The sequence below is a fragment of the Leopardus geoffroyi genome, chromosome C3 (assembly GCF_018350155.1).
Source record: "Leopardus geoffroyi isolate Oge1 chromosome C3, O.geoffroyi_Oge1_pat1.0, whole genome shotgun sequence".
Lineage (NCBI taxonomy): Eukaryota > Metazoa > Chordata > Mammalia > Carnivora > Felidae > Leopardus > Leopardus geoffroyi.
The window spans coordinates 67,413,076-67,430,965 of record NC_059338.1 but is presented as its reverse complement, the minus strand read 5'-3'; the positions used below and the strand labels follow the sequence as shown (position 1 = coordinate 67,430,965).

Here is a 17,890-nt window from a genome sequence, read left to right as displayed (position 1 = left end):
CAGACTCGTCCCTGCCCCTGATGGAGTGTGACTGGCTGGGGGTCCACAGGTCGTTTAGAGCCACGGAGAGGTCACGGAGTAGCTGGTAGGATTCTTTAGAAGGGTATGATATCCTTCCTGTAGAGAAAACAGCTGTGCCTGGTGCCCACAGCATCCCACGCAGAAGGCTGTCTTCTGGAGGTGACCTGGCCATCTCTGGGTCAGAGCCACGGCCTCCCTCCCCGCCTCCAACGGTATGCCTGCCACGTCCTCAGACCCTGGCTGTCCAGAGACTAACGCCACCTTCCCCTCCACCGTCCAGTTGTTCTTTGTTAGCTGTGCAGGTAAACTGAGTCCCAGATCTTTAACAGCCATGCAGAAGGGACTCCAGCTGACTGGGAAAGGTGAACGCAGGGGGACTGCCCGATGTGGCGGCTTCCAAATGACCCGGTGACTAATGCCCGTGTCGTCAGCCCGGCACGCTTCCTGGGGCTTGCAGCGGGAAGGAGCTTTATAACGCATTCTCCACCGATCTGCATCACCTCTGTCTTGATTTCTTCACCTGAAAAATGGGACTAATAATACCTACCTCAAGGAATCTGTTGCAGGAATTAAGTGCTGTCACGTATACAAGGTGGCCTGGTTTATGGGGAGCGCTCAAGACATGTTAGCTTGCCTGCCCCACCACTGTCACCCCGTGCCCTGTCCCCATAAGAGTTAAATTCTTTCTTTTTTTTATGTTTATTTATTTTTGAGAGAGAGAGAGAGCACAAGTGGGGAGGGGCAGAGACCGAGGGGAACAGAGGATCCCAAGCGGGCTCTGCTCTGACAGCAGCGAGCCCGACGCGGGGCTCGAACCCACGAACCACGAGATCGTGACCTGAGCTGAAGTCGGACGCTTAACCAACTGAGCCCCCCAGACGTGGTTTCTAAAGCGGCGGCACATGTGAGGATCTAGTTTACTAGTTTTGGAATGAGACTCCGGGGAGGACACACAAACGAAATGTAGTCCAAACTTGGCGATTTTGGTCTTCGGCACCCCAGAGGTTGGGGGTCTGGTCACCCCCTCTCTTCACATCATCACGTGACCTGGTGACCTGGTTCCCTGTTACCGCCCCCTTCGTCTTGTGTAAAGAGTGCTACAAATGAACTGCAGAGACCCAGTGAAACATCACTTTATTTTCTTTGGGCCGATGATTGACAATCCATTGTTTTTGCTACATTTGTTTTAAAAAAGGAAACACGTGTGGGTTCTGGTGGTAAATTCTCTAAAACGATGGGGGGGGGGGGGGGCGGGAAGAGGCTAACTTCGCACAGGCAAAGCCAGGTCTGGGGAGGTGCGGGTGAGGGCAGGGGTCCCTACCCCCGAGGGTAATGACTCTTACAGCTGATTCCCACCTCCTCCTTTTTCAGAGGAACCCGGTGGCCCAAAGGCTGCCCCATCTGCCTGAGGTCACAGGTGTGGCCCTGCTGGCTCCAGAAACCAGGTGTCCTGGGTCCCTGCCCACTGCCCCCAGCCGGTCGCCCCTCGTCCTCCCTCCCAGCCATCTCCCAGGGAGCGGGGGACCCAAGGGCGTTTACAAAAGTCCAGAATGGGTCAACGTGTTGGGGAAACAGGAAGTTTTTGGTTGTGTTTTAATCCCTCCTGCCATAGAGTAAATCAGTCTGTTTCTCCCATTCTCATCATTGGGGTGTGTTGTCCCCAAGCTTCGTTGCGAATTTGCCAGAGAAGGTCCCGGCTGACTATCTGTCCGTGCTTGGCTACATCCTCTACAGAGCAGTCTGGGATTCCTTCTGGAACTCGGCAATCCCGCTGCATTAGTTACTCCTCTAAGTGCTTGGGGTGACGGAGGGACAGGAGGACAGGGGGAGGGGCACGTAGGCAGGAAAGTTACTGCAGCGGCCAGGGCTATGGTGCTAAGTTGGAAGATCTGCACCAAGGCCCTGGGCGGTGCACCCGTCCATCGGAGACCTCGGAGGCCACGGCCAGCCCTAAGGCCCCAGCCTCCTGGGCACGGGCGCCCCGTCCCACGCGCAGCTGCACTTCTCCACCCTCATGTTGGGCAGGCTGACCACCTGGGGCCTGGGCCTGCCGCCCTCCTTGACGCCCACGATCAGGGGCAGCGAGGTCGTCTCCGAGGCGACGCACTGTCGCGGCCCCGGGAACGGCCGCCTGAAGGTCGGGGGCTCCGGGGGCTGCTGGCACGCGCCCACACACTCGTAGGCCAGGAAGCCCGGGGGCTCCAGGACCCAGTTCTCAGCCCACCGCATGCCCCGCAGGTCAACGTAGGTCTCCTGGCGGCAGCAGCGGGCGCCCTCCGCCACCGGCGCCTCGGGGTCACAGTCTCCCTGAGCTCTGCGGGGACGGGAGGGGCGCAGGTCAGCTGAGGTCATGGTGGGGGGGGGGGCACCCGGGAGGGAGATTTACCGCCAGCTCTCATCGTGTTGCACAGGCTGGGGTTTGCGCCGGGGACGGGGAACCACCAATAACCAGACCCTGCGCAGTACGTGACCTTAGTCCCGGGAGGGGGGGGAAACCCCGCGTCCGTTGATTCCCACGGCGCCCCTGGGAGACCCCACGCCAACCCGCCCGTTCGTGGGGGGCCCCGAGGGCCCAGGCGCCTACCCGTAGGCCCCGAGGTCCAGGGTGTGCAGCTCCAGCTGGGGCTCGCCCTGCCCCGTGCCCTCCTGGCCCTGGGACGCGAAGCGGAGCAGCGTGTGGGCGCCCGAGGCCCGCGGGCCCAGGTGCGCCCTCTGCACAGACACCTGCAGCAGCAACGGCTGCCCAGACCTGCCCAGCTGGCGCCAGAAGTTCACGGCCTCGGTCACGTCGAAGGCCTTCCAGCCACTCCCTTGGAGGGACACCAGCCTGTGACATCCGTGGAGACGGGGGCCTGAGCTGCGGCTGGGGACACCCCCTGGGGGGAGCCTGCCCCGCCCCCCGCACTGGGCCCACCTGTCCCCTCCCCCTCCCCTCCCCCTCTTCTCTTCCCCCCCCACATTAGGCCCACCTGCCACCCTCCCCTTCTCCCCCTCCAGCCCCTCCACCTCCCCCTTCCCCCCCTCTGGGCCCACCTGCCCCCTCCCCCTCCCCTACACTAGGCCCACTTACCACCCTCCCCCTCTCCCCCTCCAGCCCCACCACCTCCCCCTTCCCCCTTGGGGCCCACCCGCCCACACCCCTTCCCCCTCCCCCCTCACCCCCCCTCCAACAGCCCTGCCCCCCAACCCCCCACCATCCCCTACCCACCCTGCTGTCCTGGGCCCACCTGGGCTCCCCTCCCCTCCCCCTCTTCTCTCCCCCCCCCCACTAGCCCACTTGCCACCCTCCCCTTCTCCTCCAGCCCCCTCCACCTCCCCCTTCCCCCCCTCGGGGCCCACCCACCCCATCCCCCCTCCAACAGCCCCACCCCCCCACCCCCCCGCCAACCCCCACCCACCCTGCCTTGCTGGGCCCACCTGCGCCTCCCTCCCCTCCCCTCCCCTCCCCACTGGCAGCCCGGCCACGGCCTCCCCACCTGGAGTCCACCAGGTAGGTGCGGTTCGAGCTGTCCTCGTGGATGCGCAGCCACTCGACGGTGACGCGGGCGCGGGCGCCGTGCGGGGACAGCCGCTCGAGCCTGCGCAGCGTGGCCTTGGGGGCCGGCTCCTGGAAGAGGCGCAGCACGGCCTGCACCAGCTCGCTGTTGGGCGGCAGGCGCCCCTCCATGCCGAACACCAGCACGTGCGTGGAGGCCTCGGCCGCCAGCAACCTGCCCGCCACCTCTGGGGACGGGAGCAGGGTCAGGAGGCAGGTCAGGCCAGCTGGAAGGGCGCGGGGCCCAGAGCCAGTGAGCAGAATCCCCCAAGAAGGCAGGGAGAGGTGGGGGCGGGGCCTCACCTGCACAGCCGCCTTTTTTTTTTTTTTTAAAGTTTATTTATTTATTTTCATAGAGAGACAGAGCGAGTGCAAGAGGGAGAGGGGCAGAGAGCGAGGGAGACAGGGAATCCCAAGCAGGCTCCGTGCTGACAGCACAGAGCCTGATGTGGGACTCGATCCCACGAACCCCGAGGTCACGACCTGAGCCAAAACCGAGAGTCAGACGCTTCACCGACTGAGCCCCCCAGGCGCCCCGACACGCAGCCTTCTTTAGGCGAAGGGGCTCAGCTAAAGTGGGAGGGCCAGCGGAGAGAGGGAGGCAGAGAGCCACCGTGGAAATCTGCGGTCACCAGCCGAGAGTGGCCTTTCCGGGAGGGAGGGCAAGAGCCCCGACTTCCTCTCCTCTCCCTGCCTGAGGGGCTCCTGCCCAGTGAAATGTCCCCAACCGGAGGAGGAGGCGCCTGGGCCCTGTCGCCAGCTCCTGTTCCCCAGAGGCACCAGGCCCCGTGTCCCCAACGCCTGAGGCTCCGGGCTGACGGTGGGACCACCTGACCATGGGCCACGTGGCCGCCAGCGGTCAGCTCTGCAGAGCGTTCAGGACCAGCCTCCTCGTCCCCAGGCCTCCAGGCGCCTGACCGGCCAAGGCCATCCTCCCTGTCACTAGCCCCAAGTCCCCTTTGTCTGTCTCCCCTCCTCCCACGGGGCTTCTGCACCCACGAGGGTGTCGTTCCTGCCTCGCCTCTGCCAGTGGGGCCCCTGGTGCAGACGGAGACCAGGGCCCCGGACACAGCCACGCTCACGGTCCCGTGGAGCCCGGGCCCCCCGCCCCACGACGGCCACCCTGGGACAGGCCCGCCGGCCTCGGCCTCCCCGCTCCCAACGAGCACCGGGCTGCGGCGGGAGGGGGACCTCACCTCGGACTCTCTGGCTGAACCTCTTCCCGCGGGAGTGGGCGCCGTGGCTGCGCCGCAGCAGGGCCACGTACTGGGCCCTCACGTGGGCCGGGGTGACCAGCCCCTCCACGTCACGCTGGTCCAGGACGGGTGCCTCGCGGAGGCCCAGCTGCCGCAGCAGGCTGACCCGCACCTGCTCCCCGGTCAGGGCGGCCCCGGGGCCCGTCAGGGGCAGCGCCCAGAGCGCCCAGCACAGCCACAGGGGCCTCATGGTGCCGCCCCGGGATGGGGGGGCGGGGGTCAGAGCGCACGCGTCCCCTGAGGAGGCTCGGCGAGGGTCCCAGCCGGGTGTGCGGAGTCCCGGGCCCGGGCCAGCTTTATAGGCAGCCCTGAGCTGGGCCCGGGCGGTGGGGGGAGGTCACACCCCTCAGACCTCCTGGGAGCTCAGCAGCCAGACGGTCCTTGGGCCTCGAGGAGGGGGCCGTCTGGAAAGGGCACAGAAGCCCGTCTGGATGCCGCACCAGCCCAGGGCCTCTGGCTATTGCTGTCTGGGCAACTCAGTGATAACTTTAGTGTCTGTTGAACTTCCCTGGCCCTGCCCCAGTCCTAGTCTGCAAAAAAGGGGGCCTATTCTGGGAGAACGAGAGTCCTATTAGGAGACTGTTTAAGTCTCTCCTGGAGGCTAGTGTGGGTCTCCGTTTGGTCATCAGGCAGGAAGGACTCTGGGTTCCTGCAGTGAGCTTCCCCAGAAGCCCCTGGACTCATGTTGCCCCTTTCTCTGTCCCTGCCAGCCTCCCTCCCCCCCGTCCCGGCTCCTCTCCACAGGCCCTGGGAAGACCGTGTCCCGTCCATGACAGAGGAGGCCCCTGCGGTCAGGACCGGCTCTCCAGGGGTCCCAGGAAGAGCAGTTTTGCAAGTGTTTGCTGTCACACGACAGACTCGAAGCTCTTTTGGCAGGAACTTCATTCTGGGGGCCCCCATGCCCTAAAACAGAGGCCACAGCTGCCCAGAGTCTCGTCCTGCCCACAGCCTCAGGTATGGCGCCCACGGGGGTGGGAGCCCCCAGTGCCACAAAACACACAGTTGAGACTGGCTGGGTTCAAAGGTGGGGCAGGTCTAATAGCCAGCAAGTTCCTTACGCTCTGGTGCCTCAGTTTCCTCATCTGAAGGATGGGTAACAATCCAGTCTACTTCACAGGGCTGGTCCGGAGATCAAACGGATTAACCCGCAGAGGATGTTCAGCCCGGCCCCTGGCAAGTAGTGGGCGCACGATAAGGGGTTGCCACCCTGATCACCTGTCCACCCAGTGCACCTTCAGGGCCCCGCTTTCCTAAAAATGCCAGTAACGAGAACAATCGTTTCTCGAGTGCCCCCTGTGTGCCAGGAAGCCTTCTAAGCTCTGAACACGATTCACAGCAGCCCGAGGCGGCAGGCGTACCCTCCCGACATGCAGCCAGAGCTCTGCCCAGGGAAGGAAGGTGTTCCGGCTCACTCAGCCGTTGGAGGCCAGGAGGCCAGTGCCCGAATCTGTCCCCAGAAGCCCCTGCGTGGCGCAGGGGATTTGGGGGGGGGGGGGGTGCAGGAAACATGTGGGCCTCATAGCCCGGTGTTCTGACATGGCCTGTGCCTGAGCGCCAAGGGGCCCCGCAGCCAGGAAGCCCCCTGCCTCCTCCGCAGTTCGCTGCGTCACTGACAGGTCTCCCACGCCACCCGCCTGCCTCTGTGCTCCCACACATCCCAGGCAGAGGAGGAGAGAAACTTCTCGGGCTCAAGGGCAGAATATACTCTGGATCAGAACCCAGGGACTTCATGCACAAATTGCCACCATGGGCGTATGCATATGAAATTTGTAATAACCTGTAATAACGGGGGGGGGGGGCGGCGCTTAGAACTGGAGGAATAATAATAACACTGATCCTGAACCTCATGGTAACAGTGCCTACGGGTTACACACGGTTCTGAGTGCTTTACACACATTAACTCTTTTGTTTACACTCCGGTGTAATCGACATGTAACATTATGTTAGTTTCACGTATACAAAGTAATGACTTGATTTGTTTACTGGGCCACCTGCTCCCCACAGTAAGTCCGGTTCACATGGGTCACCACAGGTAGTTACAGAATTGTTCTCCTTATGCCGAGAGCTTTAAGACGGTACCGAAAACAAATTTTAATGGTTATTATTCACTTTTGAGAGAGAGAGACAGAGCGTGAACGGAGGGGACAGAGAGAGAGGGAGACCCAGAATCCGAAGCAGGCTCCGGGCTCCGAGCTGTCAGCACAGAGCCCGACAGAGGGCTTGAACTCATGAACTGCGAGATCGTGACCTGAGCTGAAGTCGGACCCTTAAGCGACTGAGCCACCCAGGTGCCCTATTGTCCCCGTTTTGGAAAGAAACTGAGCCACGACACTGCTCCCTGGCTTGCCCGAGGTCGTCCGAAGGGAAGGAAACAGGTTTTGGCACATATGTCCCCAGTACGTGGAAGGGGAAGACAGAAACCCGGCAGCAGCTGGACCAGAGGAGAATCGGGGCCTCAGCTCCTTCCCCACCACCCCCGCCCGTCCCCACACGCCTCGCATCTGCAGAATTAGTGCAATTCACAGGCAGGAGCCCATGTCAGAGCTCACATCTCCCATAGTCTGAACCCCCCTGCACGGCGAGGCGCCGCCCCTCCCTTCCCCCCCCCCCCCCCCCTTCCCCCCCCCCCCCCCCCCCCCCCCCCCCCGCTCCAACGGCCCCACAGGCCTCCCGCTCGCTCTGGGCCAAGTGCATTCTCCCACAGAAGGGAAGCTGTCGCTTTTCTTGGCGAGTGATTAGCAGGGACTTACTTGATGCAAACATTTGGGCCAAAAGGTGCAGAAGTGTCACATTCCCAGGCAAGCGGGACCGTGTCCCTTAGTCCTGGCAGCTTTTCTGAGCTGGTGTCCCATAAATATGCAACGGTCCATCACCCTTGCCGCGGGGTGAGCGGAAGCCCGGTGGCTTATCACTGGCCAGTAGGTGCCAAGGAAGTAACACCTGGGCTGCCTCTTGCACGCCAGGGACCCCTCCCCGGGCCCCCAACATCCCAGCCCCAGGAGCTCCCTGGGGCTGGAGCCTCACGGTGAGGCCGGTGGGCACCTGTGCCGGTTCCAGCAAGGACGAGGTGTCACAGGTTGCCGCGAGCAGACAGGACGCTCCCCCCCCCGACACCTCTGGGAGCCCCCCGTGCCCCAAGCCCCTATTGCACCAGGGGTAACCGACCGGTTACCCTGAAACTTCACTTTCCCAAGAAGAAAGTCAAGCAGAAAGACCCGCAGACCTTCCTCTGTTGGAATCTCTGCCTCCCCCAGGCCTGTCACCGTGCTCCTGGCCTGGCCTCCCAGCATGGAGAAGACTTCCTGAGTGCAAACTGGACCGCGAGTCAACACCCAGCACCTCTGACTGAGGAACGGGCTTCTGGGCCTGGGTGCTCAGGGAGCCATGGGCACCTGGGCAGGTGGCTCCCCGGGATTGTGGGGACCTCCCTCAGGGGAGAGCCTGGGGGCCCTCAGCTCCCACCCCAGAGGGACTGGCCCGCAACGTGCCCCTAATTCTCCCCCTGCACCCCTTACTCTGTAGCCTCGGGGATCTGAGAGCTGAAATGCACCGTCCAGGCCATTCTGCCCGCCCCCCGGTTTTACTTTATTTATTTTTTATGTTTACTTGTTTATTATTTTGAAAGAGAGAGAGGGAGAGGCAGAGGGAGGGGGAGAGAGAGAATCCCAAGCAGGCTCTGCAGTGTCAGCACAGAGCCCGACGCGGGGTTCGATCTCATGAACCAGAGATCCTGACCTGAGCCCAGATCAAGCTTACCCGACGCAGCCCCCCCAGGCGCCCCTCTCCCCCACCCCACCTCCCGTTTTCAAAGCCAAGAAAACCGAGGCTCGGAGAGGCGACCACTTGGCCAAACTCGCATAGTCACAGATGGCTGACAGTTGAAGCCAGGCCGTCCAGTTCCCAGGCTGAGCTCCTGCCTCACGCTGAGGCCGGCAGGGCACACCCGGCGGCCCCAGTGAGCTGGGGACTCGGTCAGTCCGGGTCGGGCTTGGACTGGACGGGGGCCACGGAGAAACAGACAGACAGGCAGCCCCCCTGACTCCTGAGGTTTCCTGGGCACAGGCTTTTGGTCCCGAATGTGGATTCCAGGCCGACTGAAGTTCTGCTGGGGAAATAAAGTAATTGGGCAATTAGCCAGTGGCCAAAAAGAAAAAACACGAATGTGGATTGGGACGCTTTTTCCGAGGGACTCATCAGCCAGCAGGAGGGAGGGTGGTGGCCTTTGTCATGCGGAGCCGGGAAGCAGGCCCACCCTGCAAACACTGTGACCTGTGGACAGTCTGGTCTGGCAGCCTGTGGGGTCAGAGTGGGCTCGAAAAGGGGGAGAACTACGAAGTCACCTCTTCTGACCTCGTGCAAGGAAGACTTACAAAGCTGTCGAAATCAGCCCTCGCTCCCCGGGGCTTTGTAAGGCAGAAGGCCAAGCCACTTACCACCCTGTACTGTAGGTTTCCAGTTCTGTAAAGACCTTTTTTTTTTTCATGTTTGTGTGTTTGTTTACGAAAGAGTGAGAGAGAGAGTGCGCGAGCATGAGCGGGGGAGGGGCAGAGAGAGAGGGAGGCACAGAATCGGAAGCATATCCGAGCTATGAGCACAGAGCCCGACACGGGGCTTGAACCCACGAACCATGAGATCATGACCTGAGCCGACGACAGATGCTTAACCAACTGAGGACCCCGGTGCCCCTTCCTCGTGACTTTCTGGGTGATGTTTTCCTTTCTCCGCCTTACTTCCTTGAAAGAATACCGTATATAACACACAGAACATGGCAACCTACACGCTCACCAGCTATGCTGTCCGTAAGCTCTGGTCCATGGCAGGCTGTTTACTGGTGGTTAAATGGGGGGGGGGGGGGAGTTGAAAGTTCCACGCAGATTTTGACTGCACAGGGGTTGGCGCCCCGACCCCCACATCGTTCAAGGGTAGGCAGTACTCCGCACCCCTATGCATGCGCACTCGGGCTCAGCACACGACCCAAGTCCCCTCCCTCCTCCTCGGGTGGCCGGTGCACAGCCCAGCCTTCCGGCTGGCTCCGGCCTCTGCGTCAGGGACTCCTTGGTTCCTGCGGTGGCTCTCCCTGACCCAGTGCTGCCCGGCCCAGTCTTTCTGCACAGCTTGGCCGTGGTGGAGCCACAGCGAGGGCCACCCTGAGCTTTGCAGGAGGGCTCCCCGCCCCGCACCTGCCCCTGCCCCGTTCTGGCACCTTCCCTCCCAGGTCCGGTTTATTCCGTGGGTGAGCCCGGGGTGCGGTGATTTCTGCCCGGAATCACCCAGGAAGCTGCAAAATCACGGACGGCTGGACCCCAGGCCTCCTGAGTGGGCCTCGCTGGGCTACACGGTCCAGGAATCCGACAGACGCAGGGGGGAGGCTGGCTGGGACTGCGAGAGCAGGCCTGTGAGGGAGACGACATCTGTTCTGCCATTAAGGGCATGGTAACCTGGCCCTTTCCAGACAATTCCTCGGCTTCCTGATTGCCTGAGAGAGAAAAGAAAGGGCTCAGAAAAAAAAACAAAGGAAAAGAATTTTTGTCGTGAGGTCTTTTCTGGGCTTTCCCTGAGCGTTCGAGAGTAAGAAGAGAGGGACAGAAAGGGGTTTCTCTCTCTAAACCCTCCAAACACAATCACGATCTATCAACACTCTGGAGTTCACACCCTGTGGGTCAACATTTCCCTCTAAATCTCTGTTAATTCTCGGGGCGCCGGTGGGGGGGGGGCAGCGCTCAGTCGGTTAAGTGACTGACTTCAGCTCAGGTCATGATCTCGCGGTTCGTGAGTTCGAGCCCCGCGTCGGGCTCTGGGCTGACAGCTCGGAGCCTGGAGCCTGCTTCGGATTCTGGGTCTCCCTCTCTCTGTCCCCCTCCCCCCCGCCCCCGTCTCGAAAACGAATACACATTTAGAACATAAATAAATAAGTATTCTCCACTACCGCCCTCTCCTGCGAAAAAACTCTTTTCTGTCTTTCTGGATATCTTCACTTTCCAGAGCCCTGGCCCAGGAGCAGGAGGCCAGTGCTAAGTCTGAACCGTGGCCCCTCTGCCTGGAGGACCCCCAGCCTGTCACTTCTGTGGCACAGACCCAGGTTCCTCCTCCCGAGCACCCCTGGAGGCTCTCCCGAGGCCCAGCCCGGCTCCCCGCACCCCCCACCCCTGCCACCAGCAGCACCCTGGCCTCTCACAGAACAGCCCGGGGAAGGTCAGCTACTGGCTGGCTCTCCGTTTCTTCTTTGCCTTGGAGATAGTCTCCACTGGCAGGTGTAACATAAAGTTCACTTCCTTCATGAAAACCCCTCGCTGGTGCTCTGACCACTGCCTCTCTCCCTGCCCAGTCCTCCCTCTGTTCCCTGGATGCCCTTGACCCCTCATGGGAACACCGGGTGACACTCCCTCTTGGCAATCTGGTGTCGGACAGAGTTATCAGCTTGGCCGGGGACGGACAGCCTCTGGTTGGAACCAGTAATCCTGCCCAGCCCAGTGCCCGGCAAACAGCTGGCACTCAGGGTTGGCGGGGTGGGGATGGGGGGCAGGGGGAGGGAGGAAGGGACGAGAGAATACATGGGTGGGCGAGTTCTTTTTTTTAATCTTTATTTATTTTGGGAGAGAGAGGGAGAGCATGAGCAGGGGAGGGGCAGAGAGAGGGAGAGAGAATCCCAGGAAGTTTCTGTGCTGTCAGTGCAGAGCCCGATGGGGGGCTCGAACCCACAGACCGCAAGATCGTGACCTGAGCTGAAGTCCCGACGCTTAACGGACTGAGCCCCCCCAGGCGCCCCTAGACGGGCAGTCACATTTTCCAGGCGGCAGGTACGGAGTCGGTCACGTGGAGCCAGAGCCCGGGAGCAGCAGCAGGGAGGCTCTCTCTGCAGGGCGGCTGATAGCGGGGAGGAAGGATGTGCGCGCTCTCCGGGGGGGGGGGGGGGGGGGGGGGGGGGGGGAGACGGGGCAGGTGGGCTAAGGGCACAGGGGGCCCCCGGGAGGCCGCAGCCTTTTGTCAGGAGCTGTCTGGGGAAGGAAACGAGCTTTGGCCCTTTTGTCCCCTCCGGCCTGCTTCCCCCACTCCCCGCTCTTCATTAGGGAGTGTGACACCGGGGCCACTGCGCAGCCCCCGCACCTCCTGGGAACACCTGTTGCTTCCTGCGCAGCTCTCGCTGCCCCTTGAGCATTTGGCTCCAAGAGGTTCCTGGTGGGAGCTGGTGGGGTTTCTAAAGAGACGAGTGGGGGGGGGGGGTGCATGCGCACGATGTGTGTGTGTGTGTGTGTGTGTGTGTGTGTGTGAGTGTGTTAACTTACACGACCCGGTGGATGCCCCGCTCAGAAACCCCAGGTGCAGCCCCTCCCCCGCTCTGCAGGCTGTCCTCCCCTCAGAGTTTCAACAATCCTGTGGGTGACTTGGTCCCTCTGTCGCTTTGCAAACGTGTAAACAGCACACGCAAGCCTGGCGTCTCGGCCCCGGGGCCACAGACGGTCTGTTGTGTCGCCAGATAAATGCAGGGGTCCTGCATCTGCTCTGGGATCACCCGCACCGAGCCGGTGCTCAAAGCCCCGGGGACAGCTGCTGCCACCCAGGAAGACAGACACGCGGGAAGACAAGGGGTCTGCCCAAGTCTCTCCAGGGACAGGTGCCTGGTGTTGAGGCTCGTGGCCGAAACACCAAACACGTACCATCTCACAGAGGCCGGGCCACAGGGCCAGGAGCAGCTTTGCTAGATGGTTCTGGCCAGGGTCCCTGGGGGTTGCGGTCAGGACCATAGTCAGGGCCGCGGGGCGGCCTCCAGCTGGGCTCACTCACCCCTCGTGGACCCAAGGCAGCGACCCCAGGTGGAACTCTCCAGAAGCTCCAGGACGCAGCTGGAGGGAGGAGGTTGGGGCTGGAAGTAGAAACCTGGGAATTGTCTAGATGGAAGTCGAACAGGATGTCGCAAAAGCCAATGTCTGAGACCCATTCTGGTTTTAGTTTCAAATGTGACACTTTGGCATTCATTTTGATTTTCTGAAATTCTCAACTAAGACAGTATTTATCTTGACTCCTGAGTTTCTGGAGCCTCCTGAATGTCGCGTGCAAGCTGAATGCGTCACTGACCCCCCTCTGGTCCCAGCCCTCGTGGGAGAGGGGATGAGGAGGGGGCAGGAGGGGAAGAGGCTCGGCGGAGACAGGCCCTCGCCCCTCCGGCTCCCTGTGCCCCCCTCCGCTGTGGCCACATCACCAGGCTTGCTCCCGAATGTGGGAAAGGTGGGAGGAAAGCTTAGAACTTTCTAGAGCCCAGCCTCAGCCTCTGTGGGACGTCTCCGGGCAGACCCCCCAGTGGCCTTTGCCCTCACGTCAGTTTCTTCCCTGGGGGTTGGCTGAAGCCCGTCTTAGGGCAGAGCCCCTTGTGAAGAGAGGAGGTAAGTCCAGGCAGGGAACCCAAATGGTGTCCCGTGTCCCCTTTCCTCAGCAGGACCAAGAGAAGGGGCAGGCCGGGGCCCCGTGGCTGCCTGCCCCTACCCCCACGGCATGGCGCCCACGGTGTGTGTCTGTCGGGGCTCCAGGCCCTCACGTGTCTCTACCCTCAAAACAGTGGAGGCTGGGAAGGGAAACCGAGGCCAAAGTGCCCAAACTAATTCCATGTCAAGGCCACGCAGCCTGTCAGGGGCCCCACCAGGATTTGAACCCAGGGCCCCTGAGCAGCCAGACTGCCCCACCGCTCCTTAATCTCATGGGGAACAAGCCCCTGATCCCAGTGGATGGGCCACTTCTGGGTAGGGGGCTCAGTCGGTTGAGTGTCCGACTTCGGCTCAGGTCATTATCTCGCGGTTCGTGAGTTCGAGCCCTGCGTCGGGCTCTGTGCTGACAGCTCGGAGCCTGGAGCCTGCTTGGGTTCTGTGTCTCCCTCTCTCTCTGTCATTCTCTCTCTCAAAACTAAACATTAAAGAAAAGGAAAAAGAAAAGGAAAAGAAGGGAAGGGAAGGGAAGGGAAGGGAAGGGAAGGGAAGGGAAGGGAAGGAAAGGAAAAAGGAAAGGAAAGGAAAGGAAAGGAAAGGAAAGGAAAGGAAAGGAAAGGAAAGAAATAGAGCGATGAATCAGGAAATGTGTGCCTGAGACCCAGGCCAGACTGGCTGGCCTCTTCCCCCAGCAGAGCCCCCCCTCCCTGCTTCTGAGTGGCCCCAGCGCCTCCTGCCAGGCAGTGTCACCCTCTGGTCAGGCCCAGCTGGCCCCTGAGCCATCGTCCCCATCCTCAGAACAAGGAGAAGGCCCAGCCTTTGCAGGGTTGTTAAATCAGTACTTATGAAGCACTTAAAACGGTTGCCAGAACGTGGAAAGCCCCAGGTAAGTGCTTTATAAGATAAAAAAAGGAAAAGAAAGGATCCCAGAGGCTGTTTAACTGACCCCGGGGCCCTCAGGCAGGACCCATCCACGGAGCAGGGACAGAACAGCACAGCCTGGGCGGCGGGAAGGGAGCATCACGCAGGCAGGTGGTCAGTGAGGACCCCTTGTGAAGAGGCGGCGGTCAGCAGGTGTGTTTACAGGAGCCGCCTTTTTTTTTTTTCAAGTTTATTTATTTTGAGAGAGAAAGTGTAAGTGGGGGAGGGGCAGAGAGAGAATCCCAAGCAGGCTCCACATTGCCAGCGCAGAGCCCGACGCGGGGCTCGAACCCACAAACCTCGAGATCATGACCTGAGCCGAAGTCGGGCACTTCACCGACGGAGCCACCCAGGGGCCCCTTAATGTCATCTTTATACTCTCTGTGTTTTCCAGAATTCTTGCAAGCTTTTGTTCCAGAATCAGAAAAATGAGGGGGTTTTGGGGTTTTGTTTTTTGTTTTTTGTTTTTTGTTTTTTGGCTTGGCTGTTTTGAATGCACCGATGCTGATGTTACAACAGATAACTCGTCACAACAGACGGCGTTACAATAACCTGCCCGCTTAGAACCTTGGGTGAGTGACGTAACCACTGACACTGGGTCTGGTTAGGCACAACGAGGGGCGAAAAGAATGCCAGATCCGGCGGCCTGGCAGAAAGCGCCCATTCCCTGACTCGTCCCTTCACCACGCTTTGTGCCAGAGGGGATGCCGTGGGGGAAGAGTTGTGCCCACCCCAGGGACGTCAGACTCAACCAGGCTGTTTATGGATTGGCTGTTTGCTGCCCTTACACTTTGGGAAAACGTTCAAGTGCTTCTTGGCCACACAAGCTGAGCTACATTCCTTAACCCACAAAGTCAAAGAAACTTTCTTCCAAGCCCTCAGATGTAGAGCGTTTGCGAAATGGTCTTCCAGACTAGAGAGAGGACGTCCACGTGGCCGACAAACCCCAGCCTCGCTGGTCATCGGGCCACAATCCACTGTCAGGAAGGACAGAAAGGGTTGACATTCCTCTGTGTCTCCCAAAGCCGAGCGCATCCGTTCCTATGACGGGCGTAGGCGTGTACCCGACAGAAAAGGGTCACGGGTTCGTCAAAAGCATGTGCTAGGACGTTCATAGCCGGCCATTGGTGATGCTCTCACACCGGAAACCATGCAAAAGTTCGTCGGTCGTAGAACGGACGTGGCAGGGCAACAAATTTGAATGGACAACTAGCCTGGGCGGTATGCGGAATCCCACACGGACGCGCACACAACAGAACTGACTTCGCGTTCGGTTTCCGGAAGCCAGGATGGCATGTGCCCTTGGGAGGCGGGGCCCAGGAGCAGGCCTCAAGGGGCTTTGCCGGTGCTGGTGACGATCAGATTCTCGCTGCGCGTGCTGGTCACACAGTTGCGTTGTAAACAAGCCACCCTGTGCACTGCGGCTTAGTCACGGGTTCTCTGTAAGTGACATTCAGCGATACGTTTATTGAAAGGCCCCATTGGGGCGCCTGGGGTGGCTCAGTCGGTTTGTTCATTTCCATTTGTTTTGGGGGCGCCAGGGTGGCTCAGTCGGTTGAGCATCTGACTTCGGCTCCAGTCACGATCTCGAGGTCCGTGGGTTTGAGCCCCGCGTTGGGCTCTGTGTTGACAGCTCGGAGCCTGGAGCCTGCTTTGGATTCTGTGTCTCCCTCTCTCTCTCCACCCCTCCCCCGTTCATCCTCTCTGTCTCAAAACTAAATAAACGTTAAAAAAGAAAAGAAAAGAAAAGAAAAGAAAAGAAAAGAAAAGAAAAGAAAAGAAAAGAAAAGCCCCTTAATGAAAGGACGAGTTGAGAGCAGGAAGAAATTCTTCCCTAGAACATCACCGAGGCTTGCCCGCCCTCAAAACCAGGGCCTGGTCGTCTTTCTCTCACCACGTAAGTTTACGTGTTTCTGCAGACATGCGTGATTGGAAAATAAGTTCCTTTTTGCATATATTGGATCGATTTCCCCCCAGTACGAACTTCTGAATGCAGATGAGTGGAACTTACGCTCCTTCTCTGGGGAAAATTTTCAAAGAAGTTTCTTATGTTGCCCTGGGTTTCTTGCTTCCCTGTGGTTAAACGATTCGACAGTCTCTTTTCTCAAGCTCTTTATTTTTCCCCCAATATTGTCAGAACCTCTGTCTCCTACATCCTGTGAAAGGAAGGAGAAGAGCCTGGGGTGGGGTCCCCTCCCTCGGTGTGAGGTGGGGGGACCTGACCCTGTCCCGCTGAGTGATCCGGGGGTACGGGCGTGGGGACAGGTGGGAGTCGGGACCCGATCGGTCTAGGTCAGCCCCTTCCCAGGCCGACCGCCGCCTCCAGTACTGCTGTTGTTGTAGATGAGCTTGTAGGACAGTCACAAGCCACGGGTTCAGCCAGGCGCCCATCAGCACATCCTCCCCGAGCCCAGCAGCTGTGACCCAGACGCAGCCTGGGCCTGGACAGCCCCCCTTCCAGGAGGGGAGACAGGCAATAAAGAAGACGCCAGAGAAACCAGATAAGGGAGAGGAAGTAAACAGAGTCATGAAAGAGAGAGTGACAGGGGTGGCCTCCCCGAGGGGCGGGGGGGTCGTCTGGGATGGAAAGGGCCAGCATGAAGGGGGGCGGGGAGGACTGATCCAGGGAGGCAGCAAGGGTGTGGGGCCCAGGAAAGGCGAGGTGTGTGTTCCAGGAAGTGGCCCATGCGGCTGCAGACAGAGGCAAGGGGCAGGGGCTGGAGGAGGAGGGGGTCCCCGGCCATGGGAGGGCTCTGACTCAGAGCCCTGGGAAGCCGCTAGGAGTTCTAGGCCAAGAAAAGTTGACATGATCTGATTTGCATTTTATGTTTTAAACTTTTATCTATTAAGTAATCTCTACCCCCACCGTGGGGTCAAACTTTTGACCCTGAGATCAAGAGTCACACGTGGGCCGCCTGGGTAGCTCGGTCAGTTGGGTGCCCGACTTCGGCTCCGGTCATGATCTCACAGCCCATGGGTTCGAGTCCCGCGTCAGGCTCTGTGCTGACGGCTCGGAGCCTGGGGCCGGCTTCGGAATCTGGGCCTCCCTCTCTCTCTGCCCCTGCCCTGCTCATGCTCTGTCTCTCTCTCAAAAATAAACATTAAGGGGCGCCTGGGTGGCTCAGTCGGTGAAGCGGCCGACTTCGGCTCAGGTCATGATCTCGCGGTCCGTGAGTTCGAGCCCCATGTCGGGCTCTGTGCTGACAGCTGGGAGCCTGGAGCCTGCTTCAGATTCTGTGTCTCCCTCTCTCTCCCCTCCCCCACTCATGCTCACTTGCTCGCTCTCTCTCAAAAATAAATGTTAAAAAAATTAAAGAATTTCTCTGTGCATGTTAAGGGCAACAACCCAGGGCCGCCTGGGTGGCTCAGTCAGTTGAGCGTCTGACTTTGGCTCATGGCATGATCTCACGGTTCGTGAGTTCGAGCCCCGCGTCGGGCTCTGTGCTGACAGCTCAGAGCCTGGAGCCTGCTTCGGATTCTGTGTCTCCCTCTCTCTCTGACCCTCCCCCGTTCATGCTCTGTCTCTGTCTCAAAAAAAAAATAATAAACATTAAAAAAAAAATTAAAAATAAATAAATAAATAAACATTTAAAAAAAATTTTTCTAAATCAACCAATAAAAGCCCACATGTCGGGCCACTGCAAGTCTCCAAGCCTGGCACGTGTCAGGGCACAGGACGCCGGCCTCGAACTCGCATCCGTAAGGGCTCTCATTCCAGCGGGGTCTGGTCCAAGAGCCCCACT

At 60.0% G+C, this 17,890-nt stretch overlaps 1 protein-coding gene across 1 annotated transcript; it reads right to left on the bottom strand.

Annotated features, from left to right (window-relative positions):
• Positions 1–1,138: 1,138 nt before the first annotated feature.
• Positions 1,139–5,444, bottom strand: LOC123585283 (left-right determination factor 1-like). The gene is made up of 4 exons (XM_045453265.1): positions 4,753–5,444; positions 3,498–3,744; positions 2,606–2,848; positions 1,139–2,335 (listed from the first exon to the last, which is right to left on the bottom strand). Exons 1-4 carry the CDS (start codon positions 5,000–5,002, stop codon positions 1,972–1,974), a joined length of 1,104 nt encoding a protein of 367 aa, XP_045309221.1. The 5' UTR covers positions 5,003–5,444; the 3' UTR covers positions 1,139–1,971.
• Positions 5,445–17,890: the final 12,446 nt, after the last annotated feature.

Bases quoted from the DNA above. Each gene is read 5' to 3' on its own strand.
- LOC123585283 (XM_045453265.1), bottom strand. From the start codon at position 5,002: ATGAGGCCCCTGTGGCTGTGCTGGGCGCTCTGGGCGCTGCCCCTGACG. The intron at 3,745-4,752 runs GTGAGGTCCCCC...TCCCGTCCCCAG, and splicing joins GTTCAGCCAGAGAGTCCGAG to AGGTGGCGGGCAGGTTGCTG. The intron at 2,849-3,497 runs GTGGGGAGGCCG...CGGATGTCACAG, and splicing joins ACCTACCTGGTGGACTCCAG to GCTGGTGTCCCTCCAAGGGA.